At 43.1% G+C, this 21,902-nt stretch overlaps 1 protein-coding gene across 6 annotated transcripts in view; it reads right to left on the reverse strand.

Moving 5' to 3' along the window:
- Positions 1 to 9,475, reverse strand: part of PRKCA (protein kinase C alpha) — a 141,823-nt gene extending 132,348 nt beyond the window's left edge. For 5 of the 6 annotated variants that reach the window (XM_082293894.1, XM_082293893.1, XM_082293895.1 and 2 more), the window contains exons 1-2: positions 9,255 to 9,475; positions 5,928 to 5,959 (exon numbers count right to left, since the gene is read on the reverse strand). In XM_082293894.1, the coding sequence (XP_082150020.1) occupies positions 5,928 to 5,959; positions 9,255 to 9,427 (205 nt within the window). In that variant the 5' untranslated portion in view covers positions 9,428 to 9,475. The remainder of the gene's footprint in view (positions 1 to 5,927; positions 5,960 to 9,254) is intronic. The other variant, XM_082293896.1, reaches the window with a different exon arrangement.
- Positions 9,476 to 21,902: the final 12,427 nt, after the last annotated feature.

The raw sequence follows: 21,902 nt of genomic DNA on the forward strand, positions 1-21,902 counted from the left end.
GGCATCAGCAATTAACAGCACCATATTTCCTCATAAAATGGGTCAGATGTTGCAAAAGTAAGGACAGCTAAAGGAGGGGAAGAACAATAAATGGAAGCTGACAAGACAAATGAACAATAAGCATCTTATCTCCAAATTATCTGCAGATCAGTAAAATTACTGCCCTTTGAGAAGTGGTCACAGATGCACAGTCCACAGATCAGGCTGAGGGCAAAAGGCCAGTGGAAAGGACAAAGGAGAGAGGAATCACGGAAACTGTGTGCAGATACAATTTCTGCTCCCAGGCGCTGTTTATTATTTTGTTTGGGTTGTGATTTTTGGGGAGTGTGTAACTATTTGGGTTTTGCTCCGGGGGATTCCATTTTGGAACAGATATCTCCAAGTTATGCACATGAAAATACATTAGCGAGGCAGCTGCTGTAAGTGTATTTTTACTGAGTTCCCATTTCAGAAGATTTCATGCTGACTTTTAAGCTACATCACAGCTTTCCACGGAATTAATTTCCCAGTCTCAGGCTTACAGCAACATTAGTTAATGTAAACTGTAGCACACGACTAATAAATAACACAAAGAGCACAAAGGAAAACACCCACATTGTTCAAGCCCTGGTCTGTAATACCCCATCTCACCACAAAAACAAAAATGATACAAGAGAAGCAGTTCTGGCATAGAAAGGGGAACTTGCTTTGTGTCTTGTCCACCCTTCGGCAAAAACATTTCCAAGTAAGGAAGACAAATTATTTTTATGAGAAGCAACACAGCAATGCAATAGATTTTTCTTTCTTAGGTTACAAAGGAAAGTGAAGATTGTAAAAGGAAGAAACTGTAGGGGAAACACAGCCATCAGGATGGAAAACCAAGAACTAAGCCTTGATCCGCACACAAAGAGAAGAACAAATGATGCTGCTTCCACTATAAATACGTTATATCACTACTGAGGATTGAGGTAAACTCTGTCAGCCAGGTTGGAGGTGGTCAGAGTTTTCATTGGTTTGAATCTTCAGATCATAGAGCATTAAAAATTAGTTTCTCAACCACATCACTACAGAGACCTTTAATACAATATTTTTAATGAAAATACATGATTTAAAAATGAGGTGGCATCAGGAGGTTCTTTGGTCTTTTTCTTGTAGAAGGGAGGTCAAGAACCATCAGATAAAAGATAAACAATGTAGAGGAAATGAAGTGCTGGTTTGATGTGCCAATATTACAAGATTTGAACATTAAAAACTAATAAAATGCCCCCATTTCCCTTTTTAGTGAAGGAATTGCTGTAGATGTCTGCCAAGTCCAGACCCGGCATGGCACGAGCTGTTCCAAAAAGCTTAGGACAACAGTGAAAGGTAAAATTCAACATTCAGAGAAAAATAATCTGCAAATAAATGGAGGGAAGACAGAAAAAACAGTGGAAAGAGCAATAGTTGCCCAGATTAGTGAAGCATAATGATCTGCCTTAATTGATTTCTCTGATTTTTATTTATGTAAATTAGAAAACAAACATGCAACTCTTCCTTAGCTCATTATTATCCTTAAGCCAAATGTATTTCACAGCTGAACTACAGCAGCATATTGCACTTCAGTAAAGCCTGCAGCAACCATGTAAAAAAGGGAAAACTTGCTGTTAATGACTAAGAATTTTGACCATTTAGGAGAGAATTAACAACAGGCCCTTAATCAGGAACATGAGCTGATCACATTCATATTACTGTAACTAAAAATATTTTTGCCCTGAGGAAACTTGATGAGCCTTCAGTGCTGAACTTAAAACAACCTCTAAACCTACATAAATACATGTTCTACAACGTTTGCTCTTCACATCTTAGTGAGCTCCTATTTGTTGAGCTCTGTTCACCAGAAAAATGCTTCTTACAAATCGAACAGAAAGAAACAAGTATAGGTTACACTCAGAGTGTAACAGTCTATCAAAAGAATGATGAAGCCAAAATTTAACTTAATTGCTTGGTTAATTTAAAGTCTGCTGTCTCAAAAGAGGAACTTTCATGCTGTGGCAGATTGAAAAAGGTTTAAATTATTCCATTTTTCACATTGCTCTTGCAGTATTTCCAGGTGCACATCAGAGGGAAGCTTCCAGTGCTACAGACAGCTTGCTGGGCTGCTTGACAATGTAAGAAAACAAAACAAAGCCATAACTCCCTGGAATAATCCTCCCATCGTGTTTGCACTGCCACAGAGACAATCAACAGCAAACAGCAAAAGCAAAACAGCAGAATGAGAGCTCCTGTTTCACAAGCACAATATTTAAAATACTTCATGTTTCTATAAATCAACAATAAACCACAAATATCAAACTGCAAAATGCTTTCTTATAACAGGAATAAAAATTTCACAGAATCCCAGAATCTTGAGGTTGGAAAAGACCTCCCAGACCACTGAGTCCAAACTGTGAGCAATCCCCACCTTGTCCCAGCCCAGACCACTCAGTGCCACATCCAGGCATTCCTTGGACACCTCCAGGGATGGAGACTCCAAACCTCCCTGGGCAGTCCCTTCCAGTGCCTGACCATCCTTTCTGTGAAAAAAGTCTTCCTGAATTCTATCCCTAGGAGAACATTAATCCATCTGAAGTCTTCCAAGTGTGTTTTCAAACTCACACATGACCAAAAAACCAGACATTTTCCACTGCTACTTTATGATCCCAAACCCCTTTCTCTAAAAAACTTATTTCCAATGATGCAACAGAATTCTGCCTCCTCTCCATGCAGTAACACATCCCTGGTCCTAGCTGGAAACCCAAGCAGCCCTTCTGAGGATCTGTTTGCTGGAATATTCAGCAGCCACATTAAAATACAACCATCAAGAAAGAGAAACTACATCGGATGTGGACTGTCTCTTGCTGAACGTCTGTGTGGTAATAATGCAATTGTACTTGACCCTCTGCCACATGCACGGCACTAAAACCACACCAAAATTTAATTTGCTGTCTTTTGCAAATTCGTAAGGATCCCATAAAAATTAGGAGATGGAAAAAAATTACCTTGCAAAATGTTTTAAGAAAATAAATTGAAATAATTCTCTTCAATTCCAAAGAGATCATTTAAATGCCTTTACCTAATGCTGAACTGAACACTACAGCAGAAACAGGCATCAAAATCTGAAAACGAAAGTGATGACATACAACTGAAAACATGTTCCAAGGCTCAAAGCAAGCCCAGTGAAAAAAAGGTATTAATGGTCCAAAATCAGATCATTTCACTATAGCACAGTTTCAATTCTAATAAAATCTATATTAAAATATTAAATTAAAATATTTCTTTTGAGGGCATATCTTAAAAATAAAACTAGGACTGTATTTTGTGTGACACTTTTTAAATGGAAGTTTTAAAAATATATGAAAACATACCACACTTGCTGCAATACTTAAAACTGCATAAAAACTAAGACCTGTTGTTTAATTAAAGAATTCTAATGCAAATATTCATAGGATTGTCGTTTTTATAGTAGAAACATCATCTGAGTGTGGTGTGACTGTTGTGGGCCTTTCCTCTTCCCTCTGGTATCAAAGGCCAGAAGAATTTCAAACAACTTTGGAAATAACCAACCCCCCCCAGCTCTGAATTCTGCCTGACATCAAGTTTTTGCCTAGTGGGAGATTTTACAACACTGTTGAAAAGAGAATAGAAAAGACTTTTTAATAATGGAAACACTGATGGACCAAGAACTATGGTCATGCTAAGAGCTGTCACTGCAATATTCCTTCTTTCATGTCATACTGAAAATTCCATTTTATTCTCCATTTGGCATTCTTCTCTGTAAAAGTAGTCACTTCATTATAGAAATCTGTTTTTTTCTGCAGCCTACCTTCTAGTTTCACACTTTTCATTTTAATTCTTCATGTTCTCAGTAATTTTGATCAGTAATTTGTCTTTCCAGCTTTAGCTGGTGGCTTTTCAGACAGAAACATCAGAAAGCTGAACTGAAAAAAAATTGATTCAGCAGCTTAACTTTATCATGGAAGTTTTATTTTTCAAGAGTATTATCCCAAGAGTATGAACTCTGATTTTGAACACAATCAGGTTTAATAAATGATGGCTAAAAACCCCATTACTTAAACTTATTAGTGCACCACCAACAGCTTGATAAAAACCATGTAAAATTAGAACATTTCTTAGAGATTTTAACTAAGGACACAGACAAAACCACTGAATACAACAGTCTCCAAAGAGAAACTGTAGAATCTTGCTCTAATACAGACAAAAGTCAGGTTTGAACATATTTAGATTCATAAAAAGTATCACATCTGAAGCATTTAAAAATAAACAGAGCTGCTCTACTGTGTTTACTCTTGTTTGTGTCCATGAATGGTTATCTGCAGGGGAAACACGACTGAATTCAGAACTTCAGCTGGCTTTGTACAGATCAGTCCTCACCAGCAGAACTGTTCCTGGCTCATTGGAATTACAGTGGTGGAAGGAATTCCAGGCAGAGAATCCAAACCCCTGGAGATGAGCTGCCATGGCAGAGTGGATCTGTGGCCCAGATCCTGCTCAGACTGAGCCCCCAGCTCCCAGCTGGGAGCAGGAGAAAGTCAGCACTGTGCAAGCTGCAAAAGCTAAGCTGGATAACTGCACCATTTAAATGCAGCCCCAATTATTTTCTGTACATCAACAGAAATCTGTAATGAACCTTTAAACAATTCCTGAGCTGGGAACTACTGAGCTGTCCTGAATGGGATTGAGGAAATGCCATCCCACTACCAACTGAGCACTACACACTCATCTACAGCACTGCTTTGGGTACGATAGGGGGCAAGAAACTCGAGGATATCTACAAAATTTAGTATCAATGTTTTGGGGCACCAAGGAAAAGTCATGGATGTCTGCTTACCTCCATCAGGAAATGCTGTGTGTGTCTGCAAGGCTCTACTTGCAGAAAGAAAACTTATTTATTGCAAATCTTTAAAAGGCAGTCTTTGACATCCACTTTCTCAAAGGTGTAATTTCAAGAAGCATCAGCTCACATCAACTTTCATGAAAATACCACAGAATCCATAATTTCATTGACTGCTAAGTAAAAGCAACATTCAGGATAGTCAAATGTGCTCTAAGGCAAGAGCAAATGTCCATTAGAAATGTCATGAAAGAAACAAGGAAAAGGCCAACTAATGAGTACACAATGTGCAGCTGCAGGAGAAGTGACAGGGAGAAGATGGAAAAGAGAAAGGGACAATAGAAAGGCTCATCCTAATTAAGCAAACATATGACAAAGAAAAAAACCTGCACTGGTTGGGTGTGGTTATTTCATGATTAAATGCTAAATAACGGTAAGAATCTGGCAGAAATACAGGCTGTGTGAGAATACAGCATTTAAAGTTATCTTACACTACAGCAGCTTTCAATTTCTCAGGGTTAGCAGATTTTATTAAATCAGTGATTGTATACAGGTGGATTTTTTTTTTTCTGTAATTCAGTATTACATAAGACAGAATTGTCCTGTCCTAATACAGAGTTAAAGCCAAAGGTCCTCCCGAACATGCATTGTATGAAAATGAAAACCAGGGACTTTGGGTTATGAAAAGAAGCCATATGACTAAAAAGTGAATCCATTTTCCAAAACGCCCACACAGACAAGAGCTTCTGATGAGAAAAATGATCTCTGCAAAGCTAAATTGCACATATTTCCATGAAAAGTTAGAATCATGCAGATTATACGACATTTACCGCGCTGAGATTTAAAAAAATAACCCACGAACTTTTTATATTATTACAGTATGAATAATTACTTGATTGTTCAATGTAAATATCAATAATTATTTAATTGGATAATTGTCTTCTTTTAGAATTTACACAGGCAATGATGCTTGCTTGGTTTTTTTAGGATTGTTTCTCTCTTGCTGCTGGCAAGTTTTGGGTACCTTCAGAACGAGGTGCAACCACCTGCGTGTGCCAGCAAAGCAGTTGTGGCTTACCTTGGCACTGGAATCCTTGCTTCCCAAATCCCCTGCAGAAAGAAGGAAAAGACTGCCTTAGTATGTTTAGCTTTAATTTCTACTCAGTGATCTCTAAAAACATAAAAATAGCTTCATATTAAATTACTTCAGGTTTTGCTACGACAGCAACAGATTTTCAAATACACAACACAGACCAGCCCACCCATTTCAAAGCAGAGAACAATAGCTGTCACCAGCTCTGTAATTTCAGCTTCTGGCAACAATTTTTTTATTATTATTATTTTACAAGCTATTTTGGATCTACAATTATCATCATCTGTGATTACTGCATAATATTTCAACTCATTTAATGCCACATGTATATTTAACAGCCACGTAAAATATTCCAAGTTCCAGCAAAGGCACATAAAACAAACTAGACTTGGGTTTTCATCCAAATTTTAGGATTACAAGCTGGTGTTATGAGCCTCAGCTAGAGTCCAGCCATTTGCTGTATGGAAAGCAGGCAGGTTAAAGGTTTTGCTTGTTTCAATATAAGTGAGAAGACAGGCCCATGATCTTCATACTGATTATTCTCCAGCTTCCTTGCTCCATTTCCGTAACAAAATACAAATGTGTGTGTAACACTTCTGCAATGAATACAGTGACAGTGGTATCCAGAGATCCAACACATTTTATACCTCTGGCAAACTGCACTGCTGTGGATTTATTCGTTTATCTTTAAGCATTTACCATTCTCTTCCCACAAAAATAACTGTTTTGAGTATCCTGCCTATAAACATTTCTCAGCCTTTTCCCCCTTCTTTGCAGCCTGTTTTTCATCTGGAGAGCTGGAGCCGCTCACACTCAAACCCAAACAGACAAAAGCCGTGAGCTGGAGAAGCTGTGTGCAATTAACAACACGTGGTTTAATTATCAACTTTATGGAAATGATTTCTTAAAAAAAAAAAAAACAAACCAACAACAATTTCTCCCCTTTATTTAATTATTTATGGAAGAGACAAAACCTTCAGTGCACTCTTACTTCAGGTGGAAGCTGAAATGACACAGCTTAGAGAATTTCTGTGCATTTGTGTGCACAAGTCACTACTTGTTGTTGCTCTAAGAAAACCTAAACTAGGAAAACCAGGAGAAAAATCAAATTATTTGTTTTCTTGGCAGCACACATGCCTATATTGTCACTCTGATGCTGTTCTCACTCATCTTCACAAAACGCAAAAGCTGGAAGTGTGGAAATGCAATCATAGGAAAGCTGATGGTGGGACTAAGAACATGAAACAGACTTTAGATAATTGTGGTCCTTTGAAATGGACTTATTTGCAGACATTCCTTTTTTATCTACTCCAGAAGCAGGGCTGTTCCTCAGTGTCTGAGCTGAATCCGTGCAGAGCTGCAGCCCATTCCACTCCCCAAGCAGTTACAATATAATTTTTAAGTAAAAACTCTTAAAAAAATATCGACACTCCAGAAAGAGTGGAGAGTGAAAATTGCTGAAGAGGATAACACAACACTAAACTATTTTGGTAAATATTAGCTGATGAAATGTAATCTAAGGAAAGAATCTATTTGTGTAGTTCATTGAAAGGTTGTGTTTAATATTCTTTATACCTCCAAACATACATTGATTGACACAAGTCATTTTGGAAACAGATGAAGCACTTTCAGTGGTGCGCGATGGTCCATCCCCAAATTGGAAAATGAAACAAATTTTCAAGTTGTCAGATGCTCTTCTAAGGAATGTGAAGAGCTTCCTCAGGCCCAGTAGGCAGGACAAGGCAAGAGCACAGTCGCTCTTGCCACCTGTCAGGCACAGGATACCCTTTCACTTCCAAACCCATCCTGTCATTCGTGACAGAGCTCTGCTTTGTTTTATAATTGTGCTACTTAAGTGCACAAACACCGCTCGGCAATAACCCTGCAGCGGTTTTTCACACCTCTCAACTCATTCTGGTTTAGATTAACTTTGAAGCATTTTCTGAAGGTCTCTCACTTTTACCATACCCAACTCCAATTTTTTTTTTTTTTTGCAACTAGGACAAAAGGAAAAAAAAGTTAAAAAGAAAAAGGAAAAAAAAGTCAGAAAGTTGACTTGCTTCTCCTGCAGTCTACCATCTCAGCTTTTCTTCCTTACCCTGCAAATATATTTCAATCATTTTTGGCACAAGCACAGTCTTTGCTTCAGCATGCAAGCAGAGCAAAACTGACGGAGGAAGGAAAAGGTCCGTGTCCAGACACAAACACACATAAAAAGAGCAAGAAGCGTGCCACGGACACAGAGCCAGCTGCGTGCAGACCCATCTAGACCTTTCACAACTTTGGCCAAAATAAGTCACAGATCTCGTTTTCGGCAACCAGACCTGCAGCGCAAACTTGAGCAGCGGAGCAGGGCTGGAGCGAGGTGAAGGAGGGGAATCCCGAGCTGTTTGTGCTGCACGGTCCCTACAGGTACAGGACCCCCGAGGCTCTCACGGTTCTTGCCGAGCCCGGGCCGGGGCCGCCGCTCCTCGCACGGGGCGCTGAACAATCGCAGAACGGCCCGGCCTGCGCGGAGCTGCCGCCCTGCCCCGCCACGCACGAACTCATGGGTGTATTTTTCCCTACCAGCTTAGCAATGCGGGTGTTGGTAGGGAGTTTTCCTGCCCTCTCGAGCAGGAACCCTTCACTCACAAAAACCACTCCTCCCTTTCCTCGGCGCGGACCGGAGCAGCGGTGTCACGGTGCCTTCCCGGCCTCACTGCCCGCCCTCGGGCAGCAGGAGGGAACAGGGCAGGCACTGACCAGGAGCTGAGGCTAGGTGACCCAAGTTTTGCCACCCAGCAACGCCCCAGCCTGTCACGGGCACCCTCCGTCCCAGCACGGCTGTGCCTGCCTGAGCACCCCAGCCCGGCTCCGCCGAGCAGAACCGGGGACAAGGGGTGAGAAACACAGCTCTGGACCGTTTGGGAAGCGATGGCCCCAGCACGGGTCTCCAGACCCTGCTGGGCTCTGCGACCGAGAGCCGGCAAGTTTGGGGACTCCCCCGCCCCGAAAGCGGGGTGCGCACAGCCCCGGGCCGGGGCCCCCCGAGCAGCGTCAGCCGCACACAGCCCACCGGGAGAGGGATGCGACAGCGCCAGGGCAGCGAGGGGACACGGGGCGTCACCTGCCCGGCCCCGGGGGGAGCGGCGGCACCGGGAACCGTCTGCCCGGGGGCGCGGCGGGTGGGCAGGGAAGAGAAAGGGAGGGCAGGGCGGCTCACCGGAGCCGGGCACAGCGCCGGGGCTGCCCGGGGTGGGGAATCCCCCACGGCAGAGCGGGCCCGGGCGGCGGCGGGCGCGAGGGGGGACGCGCGCCCCGGGGTCTCACCAGATGAAGTCGGTGCAATGGCTGCAGAAGGTGGGCTGCTTGAAGAAGCGCGCGATGAATTTGTGCTCCTTCACCTCGTGCACGTTCTTCTGCCTCAGGGCGCCCTTGCGAGCGAAGCGCCGCGCCGCCTCCGGGTCGGCGCCGGGCTCGGAGCCCGGGAACACGTCGGCCATAGCGCCTCCTCCCCACCCCCCGCCGCTCCGGGAGTCGCCGCCCCGACGTCCGCCCCGTCCGGCGGCCGCCGAGCCTCTGGCAACGGCGGCGCTGGGCGCTGCCTCCCGCTCCCAGCCTGACGTCGGAGCGGAGGAGGATCCCAAGCCCTCTCGCCGGCTGCTCCGCCCGCGGCTGAGCGAGCGAGCCCCCGGCCGGGGCGGGGCGGGGCGGGCGCGGTGCCGCCCCCGCCGGGGAGCGCCGGGGGGGAACGAGGAGGGCGGCAGCACCTGCTGGCCCTCGTCAGCTCCCGCACCGGGGAGCTCTGTTACACGCACACCGGCTGTTCTCACACACACCGGATCTCCCCGCACACCCCGCTTCTCTCACTCACGCACACCAGCTCCCCCCAAAACGCACCGGTTCCCCATCTCTCTCACATTCACCTACACAGGCTTCCCTCACACACACACACGCACACACACACAAGCTTCCCTCAACTCTCACGCACACGCTCAGAGGTTCCCTTAAAACACACACACACAGAATCTCCCCTATCACTTTCTCTCTCTCTCTCTCTCTCTCCCACACACACTCACACGCAGAGGTTCCCTTATCACACACAGACAGAAGATCCCCTCGTACATACACACACAAAGAAGGCCCCCCTCTCACTTTCACACACACAGAGGTTCCCCTCACACCCCCTCCACACAGACCGGCTCCTCTCACCCCCCCTTCCCCCACACCCCCCCCCCCCCCCCCCCAGCTCTCTCCATGCACACGGAGACTCAGCAGCCCCTTCTCTCTCTCCCTCACACACGGCAGATGCCTACCTCCACGCACTCACACACACCCCGGGCAGATCACAGACACTGTTTCCCCAGTGTCAGCCATGGAAACCCACACCTTCCCTCTCCGCCAGGTCCCGGCACCCCGGTCCGGCAGCAACAGGACGGTGACCTCCATCCCTGCTTCCATCATTGCCTCCCTTCACCCGCATGAGCACAGCTGCCACACCGTGCCCAAGGCACAGCCACCACCGTGTCACAGAGCACGGGGAACCTGCACCCCGCTGCTCTCGGCGGCCTTTGCCACACGCGCTTCCTGCAGCTACCCCGAGAATCGTTATTCCTCCACCACAACAAACACAGTGCAGCCATGTGCTCTCCTCCACACACCTTTCCCCTTCCTGCCACTCACAAACCCAGCCACAGATGTGTGAGCGCTGGCAGAGGCCACACTGAACCGTGCATCACACAGTATCACAGGATGTCCTGCCCCCTGTACTGTGCCATGTATCTTTACGTATCAATGTAAACATCCTTAAATATTTATTTCAATACAAATATCCTCAACAAAAACTGTAGGAGACATTCACCAAGTCTCTTTCACTAATTAGGGCATTCAGCACATACACAACAGACTTTTACCTTGGTTTTATGTCATCAATGCCATAAAGTATTCCATAAAATAATAGACCTGTTCATCTTCATTTACTCACATAACACACAAAATGTTCCCAAGTCCCTGGATACAGAAACATCTGCCCATGGCATCCTCTCATATTAATACACTCAGAAAAATAGCACATAAATAATGACTACGCTAATATAAAACCACAATATATACATTAAATACAGAAACACAGGATTAATCATATTGTTTTTAATAAATGTTATTCCTGTGGTAACAAATTTACACATATGGGAAATAAGCGCATATTGAAAGTCCTACCCCAACATATCTACGCACTTGTCTGTCTGTGTAAGCATGTGTAATATGTTTCATCTCTCAAGAATGAAAGCCAGCTAATTAACTCGAATTAAGTCTTATTTGCTGATGGGAAAAGTGCACATGGACACTTAGCACAGAACAGAAATAACTTGCTACATGCTATTTTACTCTTAATTTAAAGAGTAATCCTCAGTTTCTGGGTGCAACCTGGCAGAACTGGAATGTCCGTGGCATTTCACCAAATAACCAATGACACGGATAGCCCTGCTTTTCTCTAAACTTAGAGAATCACACCAGATGCCCTAGAAATTGTTGCCATATGCCCTTGCTTCATGGATTTTATTTTGTGAGCAACTACTTCCAAATTTGATCTGAAATCCAGTGAAATACAAAGATTTTTAATTTGGTCCCCACCTATTCTGCACATGTTTCAAATCTCTTCTTTTTCTGTAAGGGAATAGATTTTTCTTGCCTTATCAACTTATGCCAAAACATGAGGAGCACCAAGAAACATTTTGTACTCTCATTAAGGGTTCTGTCAAGAAGCGTGAAACATGTCTATTTCCATTCCTTTTGTGCTGTATCACAAACAGAGCCACCAGAACTGGAGAATCTGAAATGGACACAACTCGAATTACATCAGGTTTGGGGCAATCTGCATATTTTGCTGTTCCTTAAAATCTCACAGATCTGCTGAGTCATTTTGGATTTCAGTTTCTTTCCTGCCAGTGACTCTGGACCAGCTTCATTCACTGAAACACTGGCGAGTGCCCCAGGCTCATGTCAGGCCCCAGGGAAGAGCCAAATGACACCACTCACCACACTACAGGATCGCATTAGGATTGTTTTACTCTCTCTCTCTGTAAAGCAACTATTTAATCTCAAACCTAGGAATTATTTGTACATTGTGACTAGATGCCCTAGGCAAAGAAAAGCTCTATTATGTGTGCCCAGACAACGGGGTAAACCCTTATAGCACAACTGTATTTAACATACAACTGCTTTTACTGCCGTAGGTTGGATACACAGCACTTACGCAGTGCTTTTATTATATTTGCCTTCAATATCAGGCTTTGTCACCATGCCCAGGACACTCTTACAGTGATACCATAGGGGAATGGTGTGTTCCAGTCCCAGACACCTTTGGGATGTGCTGTTGTAACACCAGCTCCTCTTGTTGGGAGGTTTTTAATTGCCTGAATGCTCATTTTTCCTACTCTGCACTCAGGTCCTATGGGTGATACAGGAATTCATCCCTCCTCTGCAGTAACAGGAAGAAAGACGTCTGCCACCTCTTCCTGAGTGCACACATTCCCCCAGCAGCCCATGACTTGCTCTTCTGCCGAGGGAAGTGTTTGCAATTTGTGTCTGGTTTAGGCCATCTGGACGAGGAGTCAGCATTTTCACTGTTTGTGTTCAGGCATATACATGGTTATTGAATCAGAGCACCAGCTTTTCCAATCTCCTGGCCAGCAGCTTCAGAACTCCTGACTCCAAATTGCCATTTACAGGGTCTTCTCATAGCAAATTTACTATTTGGATAATATCCTAGAGAGTGTCCCTGATAGAAGTTCCCATTGGATGACTTAGGAGGTTTTTTTCTCTAAAGAATTTGTTTATTGCTGTAACAAGCACAACTTCTTAAGTCCTTTCTTTATTTTCATCAATACCACCCTTGGTCTGTAAGTGCATCTGGGTTCATTTTGGAACAGGTTTCTCATGAAATGTCTTTGTTTTTACTCATCTGCTGGAACAGCAAACAACTGCCTGCATCACTTTTTAATAAAAAAGCAGTTTAAAAAAGGTCTCTTTCCTAAAGAAAACATGCATGTGTCTCTGTTCTGCCTTGGATCCATTCAAAGAGAGCCAAGGAGAACACCTTCATCAACTGCTTTGGCAATTGCAACTGTTTTATTATTTCCTGCTTCTGAGAAATGCTCAAAGAACAGGAATCACTTCCTGCTGGACGCCTATAAGGAAGTTCACAAGCTAATTCCTCCTCACATTTCAAAGCAAATCACAACCACTTCCCTCTCTAGAGAGTCAGGAGGACAAGTGCCTGTTTTCCAAAGCCCTTTTTGGAAGGATGATTTAATCATTGCCACACAGCTGCCTAAAACTTATTTGCTTCACCCAATCTCATCTTCCAAAGGAATTTCCACAGAGCTAGCTCATGAGACATCTCTACCAGCAACTATTGTGGCATAATTACTTGCCATAATTAGGTCAAAACCAGTTACCAGTTTCCACTATTTCATGGACTTCACGGCGTAATCTAAGAAGCCAGGTTTTCCTAATTTATTTTTTCCATGCAATATAAACTTGGTTTCTCTCTTTGTCTGAAATCACCCATCGAGTTCAGTGTTGAAGTTCCCTTTCTTAAGGTTGTCATGTTTTGACCAGTCTTGTGGTTTTCCAGATCCTACTACAAATCCATTCACAAAGAAAAGCCTGTTTACTGTTCTTCCCCCGCCTTGGCAACAATATACCTTAAACGTTTCCCAAAAATAGAAAAAGGTAGGATGTGGGAGCATAAATAGGTTTCCTGAAAAAATTATGTGGAAAAGAAAAATGGTATATTATAATAATTAATAATTTCCCAGGGATGAAATTGCAGTCCATCGATATGTCCTAATCTGGAAAATCCTCCTTCCCATTGTGACAGATAAATGATGACATTATTTCAACTTGAGTTTCCTTGAAAGTCATGCAAAACCGATTCCTCATGCAGAAAGCTTGTGCATTATCCTCCCAGCAGCTCTCCATAGAACTGGAAATAAAATGGCTGATCATATACAGAACATTGAATGTAAAGTAGGTTTTTTTTATATCAGTGTTCTCATCAGAATACTGAGTGACAACCCATTGCTTTATTTTCTCATATCTCAGGAGTAAGAGGAGTATGGTAAAATATCTCCTAGTTATGGAGCTGAATCAGAGCCTGATGCCGTTACACACTGAAAAGTGATGGGGTCCTTTGGGACGTTTCCTGGATTTTGTCGCTTTCCAGGTTGCACAAACAAAAATTTCTGCCTCAGTTGGAGTATTTGCTGTCATTGTTGTTTTGCTGATTTTGTCCTTTCCACCAGCAATTGCTCCAGAAAAATTTTGAATATCTCTTCCAAAAAGGAATTCACACTCCTTTGAGTGTGTCAGAACAATTCTCTTGTGTAGGCAAACTTTCAGTCTTCAACTGTACACACAAAAAAGGCAGAAAGACTGAGACTTTGAGATACAAACAAAGCGCTCAAACCATGTGGAAAAAACAAACTGCTCTTGTACCAGCTAAACAAGCAAGCCTCTGTGATTCATTTAGAGAAACATGGGGCACAGGTTTGTAAGGAACAAAGTAGGTGGGTTTGGCCAGGGCCAGATGGCCCCTGGAATTCCTTGCCGAGAAGAACCAAACACACAGGACCAGCGCTGGTGGAGGGTATGAGCTGGGGTGGGCCTGGGGGTGTAGTGGGCTGGCCTGGGACAGACAGAACTTGGATGTCACAGGCCAAACACAGAGCACAGCTGGCTCAGAAAGTTCCCTGAATGGAAAATGCTCAGAAAATGCGAGGTTCTTTGAAGGAAGTATCCTGCTTGCTTTCCTCACTTCTCCTCAGGTGAGCGCCCGCGGTCACTGTTAGAGACAAAGCACTGGGTGGGTTTGATGGGCCCCGCCTGAGCCACCACCCCCATCACCATGTCTAGGGCCTTCCTTCTTTAATTAAAAAAACCCCAAACACATTTACTGTATCATTGCCAGCTGACAAAAATTACCCTCAAAAGCCTATTTTTCCCACAGTGTTTTTGCATTAAAGTGTAAGTTGTACCTGAAGTGTTTAAGTTTGCAGGTCATGGCCCTCTGTAGGTACATCGAGAGGTGAGGCCTTGACAAGCAGAATATGTCACTGTCCTGAAACCTTCTCCTGACACTGTTGGAATCTCCAAAGGGCTTTTCTGATGTTAAACTGCTACGAAGAGTAAATGGCTTTGTACTGCTCCATTGCTGGGAAACATCAGCTCTGGAATATCAGTCTGTGAAGCAGCAGAGAGCTCATGATAGAGCAGGACAACATCGCTTCCTAATGGTGGTTAACACAGGATCAGGAAATCCCAGAGTCACTGAGGTTGGAAAAGCCCTCCAAGACCATCAGGTCCAACCTGTGGCTGATCCTCACCTGTCACCTGCTCACAGCACTGAGTGCCATGTACAGGCAATCCTTGGACACCTCCAGGCATGGGGACTCCACCACCACCCTTTCACACAGGAATGGGGATTCCCTTCACACAGGAATGGGGATTTTAATATCCACAGTGGGTGCTTAAAGTGATTTAAGATCCAGGACTATAATCATATTATTTTGCTAACTTCAGAAAAAAATTCAGGAACATCAGTGGTAACTAGGAATGCAATTTCCCCTTAAAATTTGCTATACACCCTTTGCAGCCCCCTCCAATTCCTAACCACCCTTTCCATGAAGATTTTTTTCCTGATATCCCTCCTGAACTTCCCCTGCTTGAGGCTGTGTTTTGTCTTCACTGGCACTGAAGTAAAAGTGAAATTTCTCACTATTTCAATGTGAGCAGAAAGGTGTGGGCTATTTTATTTACCATATTCCCACAAATCTTCAATTGAAAGGGATGATTATTTTGCAAGAGTAGAATTTTGCCTTGTGAAGATGAATTGTAAATAGTTATTAGGTATATCATACCTCAACTCATTATTTCTGACAGCTCAATAACATTTATCAGAGACACAGGAAATAGTAACTTTCATGTTGCATTTTGTTTATTCCAGAGAACAAATGTGAGAGAAAACCAAAATTGTATCAGCTGGAATATCCAGGACATTCACTTCTTTTCCTGTGCCACCATTATATGATGACAAGTTGACGCAGGGAAAGCAGAATGACATTTCCAATGGTAAGATTTCCAATTATACCACGTCCGTCTGTGCTCTGCACAAGTGTTTACACTCCTGGAAACACTAATAATTGAAATGACAAGAGTTTGGCTGGACAAACACAGCTTTAAAACATTTGTTTAATTTAGAAGGACTGAGAAGTGACAACACTGACGCACAAAACAAGCTAACATTAATTTCAAAAAAACATTTCCAAAGCCCAGAGTGGTGGTAACTGAAAAATGAAGTGTGGAAAACCTCTGTGCCACAGAGAATGCAGGTGAAGAAGGATTCTGTTTGTCAGCACTGAACATTCATTCAACTCCCCACTAGAACTTACATTAAAAAAAAAAAAAAAAAGCAGAAACAGTCCTTTAACGACAGTGGAGACTATTTTTGGTCTCTTAATACAGTATTGTGGATTAAAGACTGGAAAGATTAGCAGCCTAATACATATCATAACAAGGGAACATCTCCTTAAGGTTGCCTGAAGTCAGTCTCATGCTGCCATTCAGGTTCACAAGCTACTGTGACCTCAGTAGCTCCAGAATTCCTACCTGGATGTAAATAAAATTATTATTTACAGGTTTCAACATGAATTGCATTTAAAGTAGTTTTCTTCCAGAGAATGTAATTTTAAAAGTCAAACATCTCACCTACAATGCTGCTAAGAGAAAAGAAGGACAACCCAGGGCATTCCAAATGAAAGTGCCACTGGATTTTATTCCGGGTGTGTCGTGCCTGAGAGACAAGAGCTGGGCAGCTTGGTTTAAAAAGGTTTTGAACAGTGGTTAAGCCAACCTGTACAGAGGAGTAATATTATTCAACTTGACTATAGCCATGGGGAAAAAAATGCCCTTCTCATTAATGACCACATAATTAGATGACATGAGGGAGAAAAATGAGATTTTTTTCCCCCTGGAAATAATAATCAAAAAAGCAACAAAATATGCACTGGACATACTTGTGTTTTCTGTGCATTTTCAATTTCTGTAATAAATATTTTTCACTTTGTAAAGTGCTCATGATCTGTTCTTTCCAAAACATCTGGACATCTTCTCCTTTTCAAACTTGAATTTATGAGAATGTCACTGATATCAGTCAATGCTGGAACGATTGCAATTTTATTTCATTCCTGTTGCCAAAATGCTGGCAGCATCATTCTGTCTTCCTGGGCAACGAAAAAAATCTCTGTGTGCAATGAATAAAGGAAAGATGACCTCTGATATTTATTTTTGTTATTTTTACAGAAGATTACAAAATAAATGCCAAACTCCAAGAAGAGCCTGGCTTGCTTATGGTGCAGATTACACAACCAAAATCAGAACTTTTAGAGATACACACACATGTGGAGATTGTCAAAGCAGCTGAGTCAAAGATTTGCAGATTGTCAAAGCATTCTGGAAACCACAAGATAGAACTGCATCTTCCGAAGAAACCAACACACCAAAAATGTCCTTTAATAAAGTGAGCACTTTTAAAAGCATGGCCTTCATTTCGTTGTCCAAATAGGATTTGAGCCCTTCAGAAAAATCTGATTCCAGTTATTGATACCGGCCCTTCCAAAATCTGCTTCCTCTTAGGAAAGCTTCCCTGGATTTATTGCTGCAGATTAGAGGCTGTCACAGAGGGAAATTAGTTTATTGAGATCTTCCTAATGGTCCCCACCACAAAAGAAGCATCCCTGTGATACAGCACAAATCTGTTAACAGGATCCAGACACAGAATAATGTGGTGCCACGAGCATCACACAAAGCCTCACCCCAGAGGTGGAGAAGCTTCTACAGCAGTACAGCATTTCTAGAAAAATTCCTTGCTTGAGACAAACCTGTGGCATTATCTCTAAACTCATCCACTTGTGTTTAAATATTCAAGAGCACTCTTAAATACCAGCTCGTAAAAGTCAATGGTCTTCCCTCCGGATCCAACATTTCGTGGAACTTTCAGTTCTAAGACTGCATTTTTAGATTTTTCAGACTTGTCAGTCAACAGTAAAATGAGGAATCCCCCCTTTGGAGTAACTTGCTAAGAATACAAGCATATATATAAACATATTTTAAAAAATGGAAATATATACAAATTAAATGAATAAATAAATATATTTTCTATTACATGGTATATTATATAACATATATAATATGTGTTATATTTTATAATATGTATAATGTATTATAAAAATATATTAAAAAAACCTTAGCCAACTATTAGTGCTGATTAATAAAGATCTGGGGAAAAAAAATCCTAATCTTGTAATTTTGTTAATTGTACATAAACTGATTCAAATCACATATTAAAACATTGCTAAAATCCCATTTTAAAAGCCTCCAATAAAACCCATGACAAGACTTGGACTGGCGTGGGAAGGTTTTGGGCAAGACCATAAGGGAGATCAGTATCCACTTTTTGATTGCGCTGTACAGGAACTGAGTCACAAAGAAGGTAGATTTAATCATCCGGAACACTCTGGACTTGTGCCCAGAGAGAATTTCCCAGCTGATATCCGTGGTTAATACAGATCCCAGGATCTCTCTGGACTGGGGCTGTCGATTTACTGAGTGACACAAATGGAAGTCTCCAACAGGGCATCGATCCCAGACACATACCCTGTTCAGTGGAGGTTTTAACGTGGATGAATATCCCAAATGGCTTCTCCGTGGCTGATCCTCTTATCTGTCACTTGGGAAAACCACAGAGTGGCAGGAAATAAATCTGGTGGAAGCTGGGCTCTCTGATAGCGCCGCGGCACTACGCCAGGGGAGGCCGGCGGGTTGGGAGAAATCCTCCATTGGCAGGGCCAGGGTTACGCCAGGGTGAGGCCTGGCCAGGATCCTCTGTTGGATCACAGGGTGGGAAAATGCTAAGGACAGTTTGATGTACTGAGTGTAAAGTGCTTTCCTGCAGCAGAGAGTGCTCCTTGGAGAACCTGCAGCAGATCCTGACCAGTTCTGACCTCTCTCCAGCTTGTAAACAAGATGACAACTGCAGGCAATACACACACACACACAGATATATAAAATAATAATAAAAAAAAGGTCAGACTCTGCTGTCACAGAAGTTTGTGGAATTCAGCATAATAGAAAGTGAAAGAATAATGATTAAGAGAATCTTGAAAGCTTTGTTGAAAGCTTGATGGGAGAAAAGAAGCAGTTTGGCTTGAGCATGGAGAGCACCCTGACTCTGAGGATTTCTCTCTGATGGCTTCTCCCTTGAATGCACTGAGGGGAAGGCAAAAAGGTGGGACCAACAAAAAAAAAGGAGAGAAAGTCTGTGCCTCCATGCTGTGTCTCGACATTGACATCTCAAAAGTTGTCCCTTGCAGATCTGCTCCCTGCAGATTCAAACTCTCACAGAGAATAATTTGCCCCCGAAGCTTCATAATTCTACATTCCCGAGGAAGAAATTTAACATGGGATTTTTTTAGACAGCGTTTAGATAAATTTATCAGAGGAACAGACTGTTTCACAATATTTGGGTCACAGTAGAACTGTGAGAGAGATTCTCCGGGTTTTCTGTGCAGGAAATGAGAAGGCGGAGAGGAGGAAGGAGCTGTAAAATGCTCTCTGGTTTTGTACACTGTGAGTTTAATGTATGTGAAAACTGGAACACCTTCATGCCTCTGCAGGAGACTACAGGCCTCTGTCACCTGGAAAACTTGTTAGTACCAGCCCTCTGCCATCTCAGATTCACACAGGAATGGGGATTTTAATATCCACAGTGGGTGCTTAAAGTGATTTAAGATCCAGGACTATAATCATATTATTTTGCTAACTTCAGAAAAAAATTCAGGAACATCAGTGGTAACTAGGAATGCAATTTCCCCCTAAAATTTGCTACTGATTGAAATTAATATTTTTAAGAATTAGATAGTCACTGTTTACTTTTTCTGTGACTGAGACATTCTGTCAGGTCAGTATCTGTTACTGCATGTTTACCTCCAATGACACAGAATCATTGAATGACCTTAAAGATCATCCTGTCCCAGCCCCCTGCCATGGGCAGGGACACCTTCCACTAGACCAGGCAATAAAGAAATATAAATAAATTTATACACACACATATATATATTTATATAAAATTTCACTGGAAAATAATATCGTGCAAGTGGATCCGGGTTTCTGGCTGGCTGAACATGACAACCCGGTGACCAACAGGTGGAACAAAAGAAAGAGTGGGAAGGGTGCTGTAATCTGAATATCTGATCCTTGCAGGTAAAGGATGAGATTGCTGGTCCCATTGCTGCCCCAAAGCCAGCTTTCATGCCAGAGAAATCTGAATCTGCAGCAAGCAGGGGCTGGCACACAAGAATGGCTGCACTCAGACCTCTCCTTAACATTCTTTCTCAGTGTCCCCAGTCAACACATTCCTGTTGATTTGAGAAACTTCAGCATCTTTACCTGGCTGTATGGTGCATTTTGTGATTCAAGAAAAGCCATAAAATCTTGAGAACAGAAGGTAGTGCAGACCCAGCCCTCACTGTCCAGCAGGACAGACCCCCAGCAAGTCTGTGGCAGGACCACAGTGACACATCCTATAACATCAGGAAGATGACAGCACCAACTAGAGAAGCAGAACAACAGGTTAGAGGGAGGACAGAAGGTCTGCCTCATTAGCTGGGAACTGTGACCTCACTGACCTTCAGTCTTCCTGGTTCTTGAAAACTTCCTGCGTAACAACTCCAGGGGAGACCAATTCCAGTCTGAAAGCCTTTGCTTACCTTATTATCTCGCGTCCCGATTATTGTGTCTTTTCCTATTGTCCTGACAGCTCCAGTTCATCATGGTGTCAATGAAGAATGCTGCTGCACAGATTGCTTTTCATCATCAGTTTTATTTTCCTCTATTTTTTCCTCCTTCTTCTTCATTTTTACCTTCACTTTTAAGGCCTTTGCTGGCTTATCCTGTTCCTTTCTCCCATTCCTTGCAGAAACCCCTCTGATCAGCCAGCAATGCCAGTCTCCATCATTTAAGTCCTGCCTTTTCAAACCTTCACTCTTAGTCTCTGCTTTGCTGCCCTTCGTATTTTAGCCGGGGCAGCACCACTTCTGCAAAGGTAGTTTGTTCACATCCTCCTGCATATTGTCCCTTTAGGCTGTGTTAGCACAACCCCAGGTAACAATCAGACTGCTGGGATACTGATCTGGCTCACATCACACTGGCTGATACCACCTCAGAGTGTTCCTGCCCTGCTTTCTCTGCTTGCAGCTGCCATTTCTTTCTTTAGCATATGACGGTATTTGGGGTAGAGACCACCACGCTGCTCTGTGCTTATGTGGTCTCTGATGAAACAAAATTCTGCTTCATTATTCGGTTTGCAGGAGCTGTAATATTAAATAGCTCACATGTGAAAGGAGTGGGCTGGATTAGATGGAAAATCAGCTGATGTATATAACTGCACACAATCACAAACACAGCAAGAACTAGGTCGGTTTGCTCATGCTGTGCCAAGGTGAATCCATACAATAAAAGTCACATCTTCATAGAACCAGAATGGTTTGAGTTGGAAGGGACCTTAAGGATCATCTCATCCACCCCTGCCATGGGCATGGACACCTTTCACTATCCCAGGCTGCTCCAAACCCTGTCCAGCCTGGCCTTGTACACTTCCTGGGAGCCAGGCTACAGCTTCTCTGGGCTACCTGTACCAGAGCCTCACCATGCTCACAAGGAACAATTTCTTCCCAATATCCCATCTAATCCTGCCCTCCTTCAGCTTAAGGGCTTTCCCCCTTGTTCTGTCCCTCCAAGCCCTTGTCCCAAGTCCCTCTCCAACTCCTGGAGCCCCTTTAGGCCCTGGAAGGGGCTCTGAGGTCTCCCTGAAGCTTTCTCCTCTCCAAGTGAACACCCCCCACTATCCCAGCCTGGCTGAGA

This window comes from Coloeus monedula (genome assembly GCF_965178545.1).
Source record: "Coloeus monedula genome assembly, chromosome: 19".
NCBI lineage: Eukaryota > Metazoa > Chordata > Aves > Passeriformes > Corvidae > Coloeus > Coloeus monedula.